This window comes from Phalangium opilio, unplaced genomic scaffold (assembly GCF_054372755.1).
Source record: "Phalangium opilio isolate 3A_F unplaced genomic scaffold, DU_Popi_V2 ptg000209l_1, whole genome shotgun sequence".
NCBI classification, from domain to species: domain Eukaryota; kingdom Metazoa; phylum Arthropoda; class Arachnida; order Opiliones; family Phalangiidae; genus Phalangium; species Phalangium opilio.
This window is the reverse complement of record NW_028324217.1, coordinates 16,490,131-16,506,919: the sequence shown is the minus strand read 5'-3', so window position 1 is coordinate 16,506,919 and position 16,789 is coordinate 16,490,131. Positions and strand designations below refer to the sequence as shown.

At 37.4% G+C, this 16,789-nt stretch overlaps 1 protein-coding gene and 1 long non-coding RNA gene across 2 annotated transcripts in view; one reads left to right on the top strand and one right to left on the bottom strand.

Annotated features, from left to right (window-relative positions):
* Positions 1 to 448: 448 nt before the first annotated feature.
* On the bottom strand, positions 449 to 5,757 carry LOC149620876 (uncharacterized). Its single transcript, XM_089854919.1, has 5 exons — positions 5,687 to 5,757; positions 4,537 to 4,698; positions 3,856 to 4,475; positions 2,418 to 2,701; positions 449 to 1,053 (listed from the first exon to the last, which is right to left on the bottom strand). The coding sequence occupies exons 3-5, from the start codon at positions 4,006 to 4,008 to the stop codon at positions 714 to 716; spliced, it is 777 nt and encodes a 258-aa protein (XP_089711045.1). The 5' UTR covers positions 4,009 to 4,475; positions 4,537 to 4,698; positions 5,687 to 5,757; the 3' UTR covers positions 449 to 713.
* Positions 5,758 to 16,196: 10,439 nt separating this feature from the next.
* Positions 16,197 to 16,789, top strand: part of LOC149620867 (uncharacterized) — a 200,429-nt gene continuing 199,836 nt past the window's right edge. The window contains exon 1 of the long non-coding RNA XR_016375167.1: positions 16,197 to 16,323. This is a non-coding gene — a long non-coding RNA (uncharacterized LOC149620867). The remainder of the gene's footprint in view (positions 16,324 to 16,789) is intronic.

Sequence of the window (16,789 nt, the reverse complement as noted above, 5' to 3'; positions counted from 1 at the left end):
GAATCAATAAAAAATTACTTTATTTTCCACTTCACCATCCCATTAATGAACATCTGATTTGTTTCAAAGTATTGCGCCACAAGACCAATCAAATATATACGTATATGGTGCCATAACATCTAACAAGCATTATTACGACAAAGATTCGATACTCGATGATGAATTATCGCCACTAACCAAGTTTGCCAGATTTTGAATTAAGGCTGATTACTCGTGACCTATTCATCCGAATTGAATTTGGTGAAGACTTTTCAAATATGAATCGACCCTAAGGAATCCGAAAATCGCATTTATATCCTCGAGAAATCAATATTTTCAAAGTTGATAATTTTGACTTTTCCGGTTTCCGGTATAAGTATGCAAAGGACAACTGTGGAACGGGTAAAATATGAAAGAGAAATGCAAAACTTTTATAACGCACTTTATTCCAGAGCGCTAGCTTGAAGAGTTTTTGAAATATAGTAAAATATGTGCGAAAAACGCAACGCGTAAAGACTTTTTTAACAGTCTGTACTACAAGCGCAGTTCTTTAAAGCGCGTTTTCAGTTGGTTTTGTTTTAATTTAGGTGACTACACGAAAATTGAGTTATTTTGGATCAGACCTACTCTTCTTTGAAATTGGGCTTGAAATAAAACTGGCTCAAGAAAAATGTGTAATAGCACAGTATTTTTAGATTTTTAGACTGTTGTCTTTATTATAACAGCGAATACTTCTATCGTGTGGTCGTATTGAATGCTTGGTTAAACGTATCTTCAGTTCTCCCAATCGAATGCCAATTGATTTTATTCATTTCATGCCACTGCTTCCTCCTGCGCTTATAATATTGGCGTCGAGCTCCACGGTAACGTATTAACCTTTTTAAAAATGTCATTGTTGACAGACAGAAGCCAAGTGTCAGGATGAAAAAAGGTAGTTTTAAATTGACCAATAGAAGTTTAGGGTTACTCGGAACCCTCAATTGAATTTGCATTTGGTTGAAACATTTCATTCCATCGGAAAGTAATTTATTTATCAATTTATCGTAAATACCGCATTCAATTACGGCGTACCATCTAATTGAAAGTAAATGGTTTTGTTTTATGAATTAAAACAAAAACACTTAACCAAATTACATAAATATTACGATGACCAGCCCAGTGGTGTACATAGTATCCTGGGAAATTCAAAGCCGATCGCGAAAAAAATAAAGGAAAAGTTCAAGTAACATAACATTATATACCAGGGATCGATTTAGTTTTAGAAGTAGGTTGGAGAACGGTTAATATTAACCTCATTCCGACTCATAGCCAAGTATAGAGCCCCTCCCTCCAACACATAATGAAAAGTTTAAATTATCTTATTGGCTCACTTAAACTACGTTTTCATGACGTTGCTGACGGTTACAGCGAAAATTACGTAGTTTCTTTTTTAGCTCTGTCTCTATGACCCGCCTCTCCTTTCATACCCCTCCGTTCAGTGGAAGGGGGTCCGAGACTTTGACGCGCGTCCACATTACTCTGTTCTCCATTCCTACTTCTAAAATTAACTCTATCCCTGATTATACCTTAAAAGAACGACCTTCCTCTGAATATATATAAAAGGAAAAATATTACAAAAAAAACTGATCTCTTATTACAAAATAATTAATATTTAGTTACTTTTCCTTTTAGGGGAAGATTATTTTCAAGCTTAGTTAATAGATGCATATTTTTGCTTTACAATTTAAACTAGAAAACAAATTACTTTTATTTATAAAATAACGTCCTCAAAATTCATTCATTAGCTTCATCAGGAATGTATAGAGGGGCTGGAATGGCTAAGGGGGCTCTCGTTGTACCCTTGATGGTGGAAACATAAGGCGAGTCCTTTTTTTTAAAAGTGTAGCTCCTCCCCCTACGTCTGTTTAGCTGTCTACCGAAGGCGAAAAATGTCATGACTCGTTAAAAAAGGTTTAGCAGAAGTGACCTTTTAGATTTTTTAAAGTTAAATGCGCTGATTCGCAGCCGTTCGTATTCATATTCGATTCTCTCAGCCTAGGCAGAGGACCTAGGGTAGAGGAGAGAGAATTACAGCAAACAAGTTTTTTTGGCAGCCAATGAATGAATGAAAATAATTTAAGTGGAAAATACGATTTTTACGTCAGGTAAATACGATTTTTACGTCAGGCTATGAAGTCACTAGCGTAAATTAAGCCACGCCAGTTGTTTCCAAGATCATTTCACGCCGATTAGGATTTGACCTTAGCCATTCCAACCCTTCCATACATTCCTGGCTTCATAAATGTACCAATTATCAACATGCACTAGGATAATAGAAAATCTTTTACGCTAGATGTCGTCACCTTTCCCAGCTTCTATTCATACCCCAATTTTTCGAAAGAGTGGGCTGACTATCTTTGATCATATTAAAGTGCAAGGTTGCAAAATGGATTACCAACATTTTAGAATATATGTCAGCGACTTCCGCATCGATTCCTCTGGAAATTAGCATGCCATATAAAAGAAATACAACTGATTCTTTGGATAAGTACACGTAATGTCCAGCATAATCGTCGCAAAATAGGCCCAATATAGCCAATTGTACAGCCTTGCTCGTAAACGTAACTGCCTCTCCTTTCAAAACGTTATCAAATTCATTGAGCACATCCGTTCCCGTATCATAAATTGAATTGAACTTAACAGCACGTTCCCACACTTTTCTTTGCGCTTCGTTCTTGTGATGCTGCAGAAAATCAATTTGAAATTAAATAAGATCTCGCCTTCTGGTTCGGTAATAAATAACTATAAATATTCGAGGGCCAGTAGCTTCTGTAATCGTGTGCTTTCCCTAGACCATACAACCAAACGGAATATAGAATTTTGGGTTGGGAAAAATCATACCATTGTTAAAGCTATGGGTCATTATTATTATTGGGGGAGAGGGGGGCTCACGTCCTAGCACCGATGCTAGAGGCATATTGTGCACCCTCATATTCAGGCCTTGAAGAGACCCGTGGCCGAGGCGTAACGTAGAATTCGTTCCACCGTTATGGAAGAGACCCGCGAGGGCTCCACAGTATGTGAATCAAAGTAATCTAATCTGAGTGAGGCGAAGTAATCGCACTCGCACAATAGGGAGAGGGCAAACCCATTCTTGCTACGTCATAGGCTTATATCTCTTACCTCGATTCCATCCCCCTAACGGGGGAATTTCAGTATCGCGCCTACAAACGCTCCCCTAGGTAGAGGTATAAAATGACGTCGGATGTTCTTTCCCTCCCTGACAAACGCCCTCTCCCTATATGTGAGAGGGAGTTTCTTCCTTCCCCGGCACGACCGCCAGAGAGTGTCGTCAGCAAGGCCCATCAGATGGAGGTGTCCGGTCAAAAGACCGGTGGCCAGCCTAACATCCCATCTGCTGAGCGCAATAAGGTCTCTAGCCCGAGACCTACAGGGGCCACTGACAAACAGTTTTGTCTATCTCTGGCCCTAAGCTATGGGTCATACTCAAGTAGCTAGACAAGACAACTCTGTTGGGAACTATATCATTTAGCATATTTTATTCTTCCCCATGTATTCGTTAAAGCGCGGAGACTCTAAGAGGGAATCGTTGTGAGGAGCTAAATGTACGTAGCCCCTCCCCCTAAAATTGTACTCTGACGTTTAACGGTCACGCTGCATTTTCGCTCATCGGTTTCCGCATCACTTTATAATGTTCAATTCCCTGATTTCTACAAAACGATAACCTGGTGCATTCTCTTGTCTAACGAGATTCCAATTAGAAGATGAGCCAAAGAGACGTACCTATGTTCTATTGCTTATTCGCCTTATCGCGTTTCATATTATAACTACCCATATAGTGTCCGTGGTTCAAGGACGAGGGTTTTTTCATCTTACCATAAATATGTTACATTCAGCATATCCACTAGATAAAATCGGTATACGATCACTTCTGTAAGCTAGATCGTCAATGCTATTGACAAAAGTGGGTAACGAAGGGTTTGACAACTTGGACAGGAGCGTCACACGAAAGAATGACGAAATCAACATCGTCGCTAACAAACATGAGCACTCGAAAATCCACGTTTTGAAATCATTGTGATTAGAAATGAAGCTACTGTCATCGCAACTGTCTAAAAATGTGCGGAGTTTTTAGCGAAGACAAACACAAATAAAAGAACATGTAGCATTAAGGGAAGCTTGGCTTCCCGTTATAAAATGTATACAGGACACTATTTGCCATGGATTTTGGCAATGAACCACCTAGATTTGCTTCCGAAATGCTAATGAAGCTTTAATTTTAATTTCGGAACAAACCAAGGCGTTCAAAAGAAAATAATCATTGGTCCGTGCATAACTGAAGTTGAATTCTGACCATTACCAATATCCAACATAAGAGCGTAGGTTGAAAACATTTTTGACTTATAGTATTTAAAAAATGATTTTCCTGTAATTCCATGTGAAATGACTCGTAGCAGAGGAAGTATTGCGATTAGAAGAAAAATGCAAATCCAACACTTTGGAATAGAATAAGTTGATTACGTAAAACAGAGATTAAAAAGAACACAAGGAAATTACTTTATAATCGAAACACTTCACAGCTTCAAGAACACCGAACTGTGGAGCGAGAAAACCACCACTAACAATAAGGCTAGGTAAGCTAATTACCGGACTCCCCAAGGTGGCATATGACAAAACATCAGGTTTTAAATAACTATATGGAAAATACATGTCTGATTCCTATATAAAAAAGAAAAATTTGTATTAATAATAATGTAATGATTTTCTGACGCAGTTTTTGATCAAGCGTCATAGTTAAATATACTAAGTGGAAAAGCTAAGACCTTCCTTTCGTGGATAACCCCCAATACTGCCAACGAATGATGTCATTATACTAAATTATACAGGGTATACTAACCCTTTTTCATTCTAATATACAGGGTATAAATAAATATTTGGAATTCATGTTTTAGTTATGCAAGTGGGCAAGTGGCAAGGTTCAAAAGGAATATTGGAGAATATACCTGAATGCAACAAAATGTTTTAAAGCAAGGTTGTGGTCTTATCGTAACGCATGTTTTGATCAATCATTATAGCAGAAGTATATAATACTTCTCTTCGAGAGGAGTGTACCACAAAGCGGGGTAAGTGTAACGTCATTCTTCCCAACATCGGAACATTTGGAGCAAGGTTACTAAACCGAATCACCTACGCGACAAATAGTTCCCTCATCATTACTCTATTAGCGCTTAAATATTTGGCAAGACGGGCTTGCGCATTTTTGTCCCTCGTCAAGACGAGGTTTGTGGGATGATTGATGGGGATTTAATGAAAAACAATTATAGAATTCACCTTAAGGTGCGATGCCCATTTGTAGTTTGATGAGCGGGAAAGCAAACTTAAAGGGTGAGCCTGGGAAGAATGACGTTACATAACTGGAGTATTAAGAGGATACAGAGTGTCATCCCTATTATCCCCTTCTGATTATAGTAAAATTAACTAAAGTAATTTCCAACCGCTTGGGAAGGTTAAGATCAACATTCCAAGATAATAACTGTATTTGCCATTTGTTGTTCTAGTAAAACAATCACTATCAGAAGAAGCTTTGTAGTTAATTATACTTAACACAGTACAGGGGAGCTTAAATTTTGCAAATTATCATTTTGGATTAAGTTTTATATCGTATATAATGTATACGGCGTGGAATAAGAAGTATTCCTATACGTACGTTTCTCATTAGTCCGCTCAGATCAAAGTCCTCATCTATTGTAAGTGAAACCCGGAAAAGCCTATATTTAAAAAAAAAGAAATTTTCGTTATTCAAAGAGAATTTTGAGGAATCAATGACAAAAAACCATTTTTATAAGTCACGAAAATCGTTTCGAAAAACATCCTTTGATGCTAATATTTCAAATGGGGTGTAGGTTTTAATTTAGCTTTACTACATTTATATATAGTCTAAACTTAGATTTGTATTTGGATGCAAAAGAAAATTATGCTTAATATAATACTTCCATTAGTTTTATAACGGATTGGTTAGGATCTATAAACGAAGAGACCCTAGTCAAAAATGACGTTGCTTCGTGTCCTTTTTGAGGAGGTCTTAACGGTTCAGATTGAGCCATAAGTTAAATACAGATTTAAGTGAATAATATTAGGTCCTTTAATAGAACCAAGAAGCCATATCTATCTTACTAGGGAGAAGGCGTAAACTCGCCACATTTCTAGCTTTATCTCCAGTCCAAACGTAGGTCCGGAGTTAATCCCCGCCTCTAAATTACAACACACCAACAATGAGTGGGGTGGCGTAGCGGTTAGAGCTTTCGCCTCGCAGCAAGAGGATCCCGAGTTCGATCCCGGACTAGTGGCGGCGCCAGGATATTCTTTGGTGTAGGCTAAAGGTTTTTCACAAATATGGGCCCCTTTTAATTATTTTTAAGAAAATTTTAGAATTCATTGTTTAAATTGTTTGTGAGTATTTATTATCGTAACTCAAAGCCGGTCTGTGCTTTTTTTGTAAGCTTCGAAACATTTTCCATAAAGCTTAGTTAAAGGGGCACACTTCATAGGTTTCGACATTGATAGACAAATACCTTAGTCTAATCGATCATGATATTCAGATTTCAAAAATGTGCGAAAGAAACGAAACCATTTCAATCCGAAAGGGGATCCGACTCATCCTAGCTAATGCTAGTGGCGAATAAACAGTTGCATTAGAGAGTTTAAGCTGAAACTACGCGTACTCTTTATTTAGCAGTCCTTAAGGCCCGTTTTCCATCGAGCTTTTCAAGGTTTTGCTTCAAAAACTGAAGCATAACACTATAGCGAAATCAGAACCCGTTTTCAAACGCGCTTTTTTGGGAGCTTTTCAATCAGATTCGCGTGAAATAATCGAAAAGCTGATATCCTACATGGGTAGATATTTGCTTTTCCTTTTATCCTAAAAAGCGCTGACCAGGTAGTCAAGTGGTTACGTTATTTCTCTCGACCAATAGAGTAGTGGCACTCCATGTTAATTTCTCATAGAGTGTAACATAGCCAAGGCATGCAGATGCCATTACTCTATAGATCATCAATATTTTCTAGCGTCATATTTATTGCGATTTTTTTTTCGACAGCCGCGGGTTTTAATAACAATAATAGTAATAATAACAATAGCTTTATTTCATGAATATTCCTATCAGTTTACAACTGGTTTACTTAGGAGTCCGGTTTAAGTTAAATATGTTAGTTAAAATTAAACAATATCTTTGACATATTCCAGGATCTTTGTTTTAAAAACAGATATTGAATTAATTCTTTTTATGTCGTGTGGGATAGAGTTCCATAATTTTATTCCCCTGCTTTTTACGGAATAGAAGAATTTGGATTTTGAAACATAGTCTTTATGTACTCGGGATACTTATTGTTAAAAACCTTTTGCATAAAAATAGCTAAATGCAATGTATGGAGTTGGTTAAGTGTTAATCTCACTCGCATTTAATTACATTCAACTACACAACAGTCCTAACTTCGTATCAAAATTAATGTTAAATCTGACACCACCCCCCATTTGTCACGGACCGTCACAAATTTCGAAACCCCCTCCCTCAATAAGAATGTGACGTAGTTTATTTACGATCCCTTAGACATGTTTATTTTTACGTGAAATTTTTCACATCCTTTTTGTCAGTAGAAACAATGGGCTTTAATAATTTCCCTTCTCAACGAAAGTGGGGCCAAAATATACTACATTAAAATTCAGGGCGTCGCTGGGCCCCTAACGGCGTTTATGGGCCCCCAAATTGAAACGAAAAGTAGGCTGTAGCCTGTGTCGCCTACCCCTGGCGCCGCCACTGACCCGGACTGTGGCACCGGGTGAGAATCTGGGAACAAATCCTTCTGCGTAGAGTTTGCAAATTCTCTCCCCACTTGTTAAAAGTTTTACTCCGCGGTCTAGCCCGGTTTCTCCTTTCCATCAAAACTTGCAGAGGTTAACGGTAATAGTTAGTATAGGGCGCTGTAGGTTAGCTGTGGCATAGGGGCTAGCCACCACCCCTCTATGCATTGTAAAGGGACCCACCTGTAAACAAGCCACAGGCTTAGTGTGGAAATCCCTTCATAGACAAAGCTTAGAATATTAATCTCATAGGTTCTTGAAAACACACGTCAGCGCGGCGCGAGTGACGAAAATTACGTATTTTCCGACTGAGGAGAGGCGAAATAGCCCGGCCTCCTTTTAGTCCCCCCTTGTATTTTGAAAGGGGGACTGGGACTATGGCGCGCGAATACTTACGCCACTTATACCTTCTCCCAAGAACACTTGATATCGCTTCTTGATAGAACCTTAGAGGATATACAGTAGAGTAGTAGACACTTTAACCTTTATCAATGCATAAGGAATTATCTCTTTAAGATTGTACTGCTCATTTTCGGTTTTTCTCTCATTGATTTCTGTTTAAGCAGGAGTCCATCACACTTATGAAAGGAGTATTTTGTAACAGGTGAATGTGTTTAATTTGAATTTGACTTAAAAGTTTACACATTGAGATATACATACTTTTTCTTAAATATCTGAACAATTGCATTGTAGATATCTGCATATGTTCCACTAAAGACTGGACCATCTACGTCCTCAACTAAATACAGCTCGGGAATACTTTTCGTGGAGATTACGCGTATGCTTCGATTTCTCTCCATTTGACAAAGGCACAATTAGTTTTTTGTTGAATTTCAAGTTCACTAAAACTTTACATTTGTGTGATAAGGCCAAATTGTGCACGTTACCAGTCTACAAATTTTCAAGTATCAAAACGTTATGTTCTTTAAGCTTTAACGCTAATGTCATTGAATTGTTATAAATCTTTAATAATATTTGGTTTCTTCCAACATTTTCAAATACTGTACTGACGAAGCGCGAACGACACGTTTTGCGACCTGCTTTCTGAGGTAGTGGTCAGTCAGTCATTAAAACGACATCATTATTTTTTTCAGCTCGTATTCGTTATATAAAAGTGCTATTTAACTGACTGTGAAAGACTGAATACATAATTAGTTTTCTAGCAGCGCATATTTAAGTGGCATTTCTATTACAGTATTGCATGACCTGCTTCCTAAAATAATATATAGCCAGAAGTATAAGTTACCTATTTTGAAACAGTCGTAAGCTAATCATCATAAGTCTTCAAGCATCATAGTGGTAGCCTGTTTTTTCGTAAAGAAAAATACGTTATCTAAATGCAGAAAGCTTTCCCTCCGAAACAGTCCACAATAGTGGTTTTATAGTCGAATAAATGAGCAAATATTCATGGAGTCGCTATTGTTCACTTCATAAAAATAAAATTTTGTACAAATATATAAATTAGTACAAAATTGCACCACTGAAATTAGCCATAAGTTGCACTTTTGCGCCAAAGCTTTGTGAAACTCGAATAAACAAGCCTTCGTCAATTACTTTCAGTTTGAAGCAAACCGCCACAAAATTTTTAAAATTGTTTCAAATAAGGGATAAAGCGCATAAATCAAACTTTATGCTTGAAGAGAAATACCAGTTCATAAGTTAATTAAACTAATCTGTTGGTTTTATTATATTTCTCTTCTGAAATGATTAAAAAGGTTTTAATTTCTAATTACCATCTCTTTAGCGTTACAGACTTATGAAACAATCAATAGGTAAATTGATTCCAACTAAAGTCCAAACACAGACGCAATGTGCATTGTTTCCCACGATTGACTATTAACAACAACGTGAAATTCATAAATACGCACGGAAAATTATTGTTCCGTACATGAAGAATAGAAATGCTTCGTAAAACACTATTTCTGCAAAAAGTAGTGTCTTGTACGGTAACGTTGTTAGTGAAAGCCAACGAGGTACCAAAAATGTTCGATTTTCTATATTAAAACATGTAACGCTCTGCGCAAGACCAGGAATAAATACAGATAATATGAATCATTGTGACCCTTAACTCCAACGTTAATTTCTATGCGTGTTTATGTGGGCCATGCTTTAGTACTCTCCTTCACGCCTCATAAACTGACGTCTTTCTAATTCTTTTGGTAGCAACGCGAGGTCAAATGCGCACGCAAAGTGCAACGCGCGGCGAGATTGATTATTTTATAGGTAATATTTTTCACATACAATGATTATTCTAGCTCTACCCACAAAATCCGAATAGATGTGTTGAGAAAATGCCTACACAAAGATTCCTATTAGCTGTATGTATTCCAGATAAGCCCTTTCAAGGCAGAGATTTGGAGCACGGTGGTTTTCGAAATTTCATATTCTATGAATATTGCGCCTTCTCTGAATAAGATATGAATATTAGTTCTATGTATAAGGCATTCCGAATGACGATATCGTTTTTAGAATTAAATGCGTTAATCTCGAGAAAGTTATTATAGATCAGTTTTTTCAAGTACTTTTGCCAAATTAAAGTTAGATTTGAACCGAAAATTACAACACACTACATACCTTTCGGAATTTCGGAAACAGAATAAACTACAATCAAATTTAAGTGTTGCGTTTAAAATTGCAATATCAATGAGATATAACTCCCGATTTTGTGGAATTAGGTTTAGATAGTAGTTTCTTTAAGTATCTGGTTTTTCTTGCATTGTACTAAAATTATTATTTTTACCTCTCCGTGTGACGTAGTCTAGGAGAGGTTCTGTAACGGCCGTGTCTGTGTGTCTGTCTGTCCGTTGTTACACCCACGTGACCGCATTCGCAGTTTGCGTATCGGAGCAAACGTGTTAGAATTTCCGGACGGCATTGACAGTTCACAGAAATTTGGAAAATTGTATTTCTCTCCGTTGGGTACTCTATACTTGAGTTCTTACACCACCATGTTGGTCTTCGTCCATCCCACATTGACACCAGTCTGCACTTACACTGTAGAGTCCGACGCCGCTAAAAAGTTGTCGGCGGCGGCGTTTGCACAGTTTAGGCATATTGGCGACGGCGCGCCGCCGGCGCGCCGTTCTATAAACCGGCGGCGGCGCTGCATACAATTTTATTGGCGGCGGCGGCGTTAGAGGCGTGTAAGTTAACAAAGAGTGATTAATGACGTATGCAGTTCTCAGTTGTGAAGTGGTGGTGTTCACAACATCAGTCCATGTTCGAAAATACTGGCTGAAATCTCTTGAAATTTTAATGTGATTTGCAAAATAATGTTTGGTATTTTTTGTGCGAAGTTTAAAATGTTTCTCTTTCCTAGCTTTTTGTAAGAACATTAAAACGAAAATTAACCATAATTTAATGGCTTAGTCTCAAACAGTCTAAATTTGTTTCCTTCAGCTTCACTGGTTCGAATCTCTTGAAATTTTAGTGAGAGGCATATTGAAAGGTGTTAAATTATCGTGCAATATTTCAAAATTTTGAAACGAATAGTTCTTTTCCTAAAATTTTCCTAAGCGACTAAATAGGTTGTAGGATTATGCACAAACAAAATTTTATTCAACTTTTTGGAAGTGAATGGTTCGTTTGAACCCTTCAATATGCCTCTCACTAAAATTTCAAGAGATTCGATCAAGTGAAACCACATAAAACTTTTGGTAGGATTTTACTTTACCTACCTAACCCAACCAACACTTGATTCTGATTAATTAGGCCACGGGGAGTTCGAAAAAATTAGTGAAAAAATTCTAAACCCGCCGCAAGTTGGTGAAAAAATTTTTTGAAAATTTGAAAATTGCATGTACTTACCGCCATTCAGACCGCTACGCGCCTAAACGCATTCTGCCCTCGATCTTGAAAAACTACCCGGGGGGGGGGTAAATATAATAATAAGGACTCGCGACGGAATTCAAGGAGCACATACTGCGGAAATATAGCTATGAAATTTTGAACACCCACTGAAACATTTAGAATTCTCATACCAGGATAGAAAAATATTTGAAGCGAGCTCCAATTTTAAAATAAACAACGATATTTTGCTAAATTGCGTAGATTATTTCGGAAGTAAATAAAGATAAACAATAATATTTTGGAAAAGGCATAATATTATTTGGGAAGTAAATGAAGATAAACCACAATATTTTGGAAAAGGCATAATATTATTTGGGAAGTAAATGAAGATAAACCACAATATTTTGGAAAAGGCGTAACATTATTTGGGAAATAAATGAAGATAAACCACAATATTTTGGAAAAGGCGTAATATTATTTGGGAAATAAATGAAGATAAACCACAATATTTTGGAAAAGGCGTAACATTATTTGGGAAGTAAATGAAGATAAACCACAATATTTTGGAAAAGGCGTAACATTATTTGGGAAATAAATGAAGATAAACCACAATAATTTGGAAAAGGCGTAATATTATTTGGGAAATAAATGAAGATAAACCACAATATTTTGGAAAAGGCGTAACATTATTTGGGAAGTAAATGAAGATAAACCACAATATTTTGGAAAAGGCGTAACATTATTTGGGAAGTAAATGAAGATAAACCACAATATTTTGGAAAAGGCGTAACATTATTTGGGAAGTAAATGAAGATAAACAATAGTATTTTGGAAAAGGCATAATATTATTTGGGAAGTAAATGAAGATAAACAATAATATTTTGGAAAAGGTGTAACATTATTTGGGAAGTAAATGAAGGTAAAGCACAATATTTTGGAAAAGGCATAATATTGTTTGTTAAGTAAATGAAGGTAAAGCACAATATTTTGGAAAAGGCATAATATTGTTTGTTAAGTAAATGAAGATAATTAGCAATATTTTTGAAAAGGCGGCCAATTATTGGGAAGCAAATGATGGTGAACAACAATATTTTAAAAAGGCTTCAATATGTTGGAAGGAAGTGTATATTAAAAATTATACATTATTAACTGCAAAACTGTTTATACCGATGGCTATGCAGTAAAGTGTGGCACTTAGCGTTACCCGAGAAACACCACTTGGAGGTGGCCACACGTCGTTTCTCATGAGGAGTTTTGATAAGGCAGGCCCCCTTGCCTACTGCCGCTATAATCCAACCGGGAGTTTTGATAAGGCAGGCCCCTTGCCTACTGCCGCTATAATCCAACCGGGAGTTTTGATAAGGCAGGCCCCTTGCCTACTGCCGCTATAATCCAACCGGGAGTTTTGATAAGGCAGGCCCCTTGCCTACTGCCGCTATAATCCAACCGGGAGTTTTGATAAGGCAGGCCCCTTGCCTACTGCCGCTATAATCCAACCGGGAGTTTTGATAAGGCAGGCCCCTTGCCTACTGCCGCTATAATCCAACCGGGGAGTTTTGATAAGGCAGGCCCCTTGCCTACTGCCAAAAACTAAGAAAACATTGCCTTATTCGTCAGTGAATTCGGCAGTGTTTTCTTCGTTTTGGCCAGCAATTAAAAATGCTGGTTCTGTCTCGGGATCGAGAGTAGCCAGCTCTTCCTCCGAGACCCCGATTTCAATTAATTCAAGGCCTTTTTTGCCCGGTCCAGGGTAGCAAGACTTTACGTCTTCCAAGAACCGAGCAAAATTGGTTCCAGGAGGAAGCCAGTTTCCATCCTGGTCCTTGAAAAATAGGCATCGGTACCAATAAGAAGCCATATAGCTACTTAATGACCTGTCTGTTCTGTGGGACTTAATGGCATCCTTCACGTGTCTATTTCGGTTCTCGATGTTGTTCGTATGGGCGCGAGAATCTTCCGAGTTGACAAACTCGTACTTATGAAGCACGGTAAGGTGCTCCCGAAAGCCCATTAACGTACAATTCATGTACATAGGGGCTCCGTCAGACACGATGATGGACCCAGGGGCTATATATTTTGCCATTTGCCTCCACAGAACAGCACGGGACTTATTTTTCACTTTCAAAAATAGACCATCCCGGCAATAAATTCCAAAGATACAAATGGTTTCCCCGGCTAACTCCGCCCCTCGGTTGTATTTGCGAGTATGAAGGTAGGTTTCGTCCACCTCCACAAACAGTCCTGGTCCTCCAATCTGAACTTTGTCGGCCCTATTAGAAATGACAATCTCCGTTACCTCACGACACATGGAAAAATAATCCACAACTGTTCGTGAGGAACATTCACTATGGGTTGTAGCGTCAGTGACGCTCATTTTACAAACCCAAAGGAAAACGAGGAAAAGATTGTCGGTAACCGACAAATTTTGATTATAGAACCATGTGTTTTTGGAGGGGACGAAAGCCTTCACACACTCGGAAACCAAATGATCGGGAACCTTTTTCTTCAATGCCCTTAAAGCCTTTCGCTTGTTGGCTCGAGATTGCCCAGTGGAACATCGGATTACGTATCCAAACCGACTTTGGTTGTTAAACACCCCCACAAGAAATCCATCGATAATTCCATCGTCGGATTTATTTCCGCAAGTACAAGCTATCTTTCTTACATTGAAAGAAGTAACGCTTGGAACCAAGTCCAATGAAATCACCAGAGTTTTAGCGTCCCTTTCAGATTTGGCCCTTAACTCTTCGTTCATACATGGAAAAAATCCACCCCAATTTTTTAACGAAATACTGTGGAAAAACTGTTCCGCAGTTTCAAAATTAGGGTTTTCAAAAGTTGGATTTTCCATTTTTGAAAATAGGCCAGCCACAAAACCAAATGCTTCCCACCAAAAATGTGTTTCTTCCCACCAGAAATGTCTCTTCCCACCAAAAATATCTCTTCCCAACAAAAATATCTCTTCCCAACAAAATAATGCCACAAAATTGAGTTTTATTAAACCTCTCGCTTAGCTCGCTCAAACGCGTCTGATGAGTAATAAAGAATTGTCTTAAAAAGTCACCTGTTACTAAAAAACGGTTCGCGCATGCGCGAACGGTTGCCATGGCAAAGAAGAAGGTTGCCACGTTACCATGACAACCATTGTGCCGGCGGTGGGTTTGGATGTTTTAAATCTAGAACAAAAATTCATTTTCTCCACGTGAAGTGAAATCCTAAGCTATCCAAACCAAAAACCTAACCGAACCTGCTTCTGCCCACAATAAAAGGTAGATCTAGAATTTTTTTTTTTCAAACCATTTATTGAAAAGGATTAACGGTTTGTAAAAATAAAAATTATCGAGTTAAAGTTGATAATTATGGCTTTCAAAAGTAATCGCGTTGCAGCGATGCGAAGGTTGCTAAATGGAAAGGATGTATCTGATTTTAGCAGCGTTCCTGAACATATTGTGTGTGCATTTTTTGACGAATGCACATATGTAAAAAGAATGCAAGTTGTAGCATTCTGCATATTGAATGGAATATCGGAATACAATTTTTGGCGAATCATTCGTTGGAAAGATTGTTCAAGGCAGGACGAACGTAAGGTTGCAGATCTTTTCATTTACATGAAAAAACCGGAAAATCAGGGTAGATTTTATTCATATGATATTCATTCAGGACTTATAAAATATTTGGATGGGGCTACTAGATATTTTGGTTCTCGAATTGAGTCATCTTAATTAATTTATTATTTACCGATTTTTACGAGATTTGGTGGAATTTCAGTAAATATATACGGCAGTAGGCAAGGGGACCTGCCTAAACAAAACTCCCCATGAGAAACGACGTGTGGCCACCTCCATGTGGTGTTTCTCGGGTAACGCTAAGTGCCACATTTTAAGCAAATTGTATATAATTTTCCAAATAAGTGACCGCCTTTCCAAAATATGTTGTTTATCATCCCAAATAATGTTACGCCTTTTCCAAAATATTGTGGTTTATCTTCATTTACTTCCCAAATAATGTTACGCCTTTTCCAAAATATTGTGGTTTATCTTCATTTATTTCCCAAATAATATTATGCCTTTTCCAAAATATTATTGTTTATCTTCATTTATTTCCCAAATAATGTTACGCCTTTTCCAAAATATTGTGGTTTATCTTCATTTATTTCCCAAATAATATTATGCCTTTTCCAAAATATTATTGTTTATCTTCATTTATTTCCCAAATAATGTTACGCCTTTTCCAAAATATTGTGGTTTATCTTCATTTACTTCCCAAATAATATTATGCCTTTTCCAAAATATTATTGTTTATCTTTATTTACTTCCGAAATAATCTACGCAATTTAGCAAAATATCGTTGTTTATTTTAAAATTGGAGCTCGCTTCAAATATTTTTCTATCCTGGTATGAGAATTCTAAATGTTTCAGTGGGTGTTCAAAATTTCATAGCTATATTTCCGCAGTATGTGCTCCTTGAATTCCGTCGCGAGTCCTTATTATTATATTTACCCCCCCCCCGGGTAGTTTTTCAAGATCGAGGGCAGAATGCGTTTAGGCGCGTAGCGGTCTTAATGGCAGTAAGTACATGCAATTTTCAAATTTTCAAAAATTTTTTTAACCAACTTGCGGCGGGTTAAGAATTTTTTCACTATTTTTTCCGAACTCCCCGTGGCCTAATTAGTCAGAATCAAGTGTTGGTTGGGTTAGGTAGGTAAAGTAAAATCCTACCAAACTTTTAAACCGTTCGAAGACCAAGCCCTTTAATTAGGGCTAATTTTCGTTTTAATATTTATAAAAAACTATAAAAGTAAATGGTATGAAAATTTCTAAATAATAGCAAACGTTGTTTTGCACATCTCTTTAAAATTTTCAGAGATTTGAACCAGTAGTTTCAACATTCAGGCTAAATAACTGTGTTCCTCCCATAGCCGGCCTATGGCTCCTTCGATTTTTCAAGCCATAAAGCCCAAAATTACCAACACGCGCTTTTACATAGGAAAAACATTGGCGTGGGAAGCCAAATAGTGATCCAGTGGGCTGTGGTTGTAGCAAGGAAGGCAGAAATGAGCACCAGTCAAGGCTAGGAGTCTAGATCCGTGGAGTAAAAATTTATAATGACTAGAATTTTTAAACTGGTCCCTCCTCAATTTTCTTAAAAGTTCTCAATTAATAA

Bases quoted from the DNA above. Each gene is read 5' to 3' on its own strand.
- LOC149620876 (XM_089854919.1), bottom strand. From the start codon at position 4,008: ATGTTGATTTCGTCATTCTTTCGTGTGACGCTCCTGTCCAAGTTGTCA. The intron at 2,702-3,855 runs GTAAGATGAAAA...GATTTTCTGCAG, and splicing joins CTGAATGTAACATATTTATG to CATCACAAGAACGAAGCGCA. The intron at 1,054-2,417 runs GTTGGTAATCCA...ACTTTCAATTAG, and splicing joins GCTGACATATATTCTAAAAT to ATGGTACGCCGTAATTGAAT.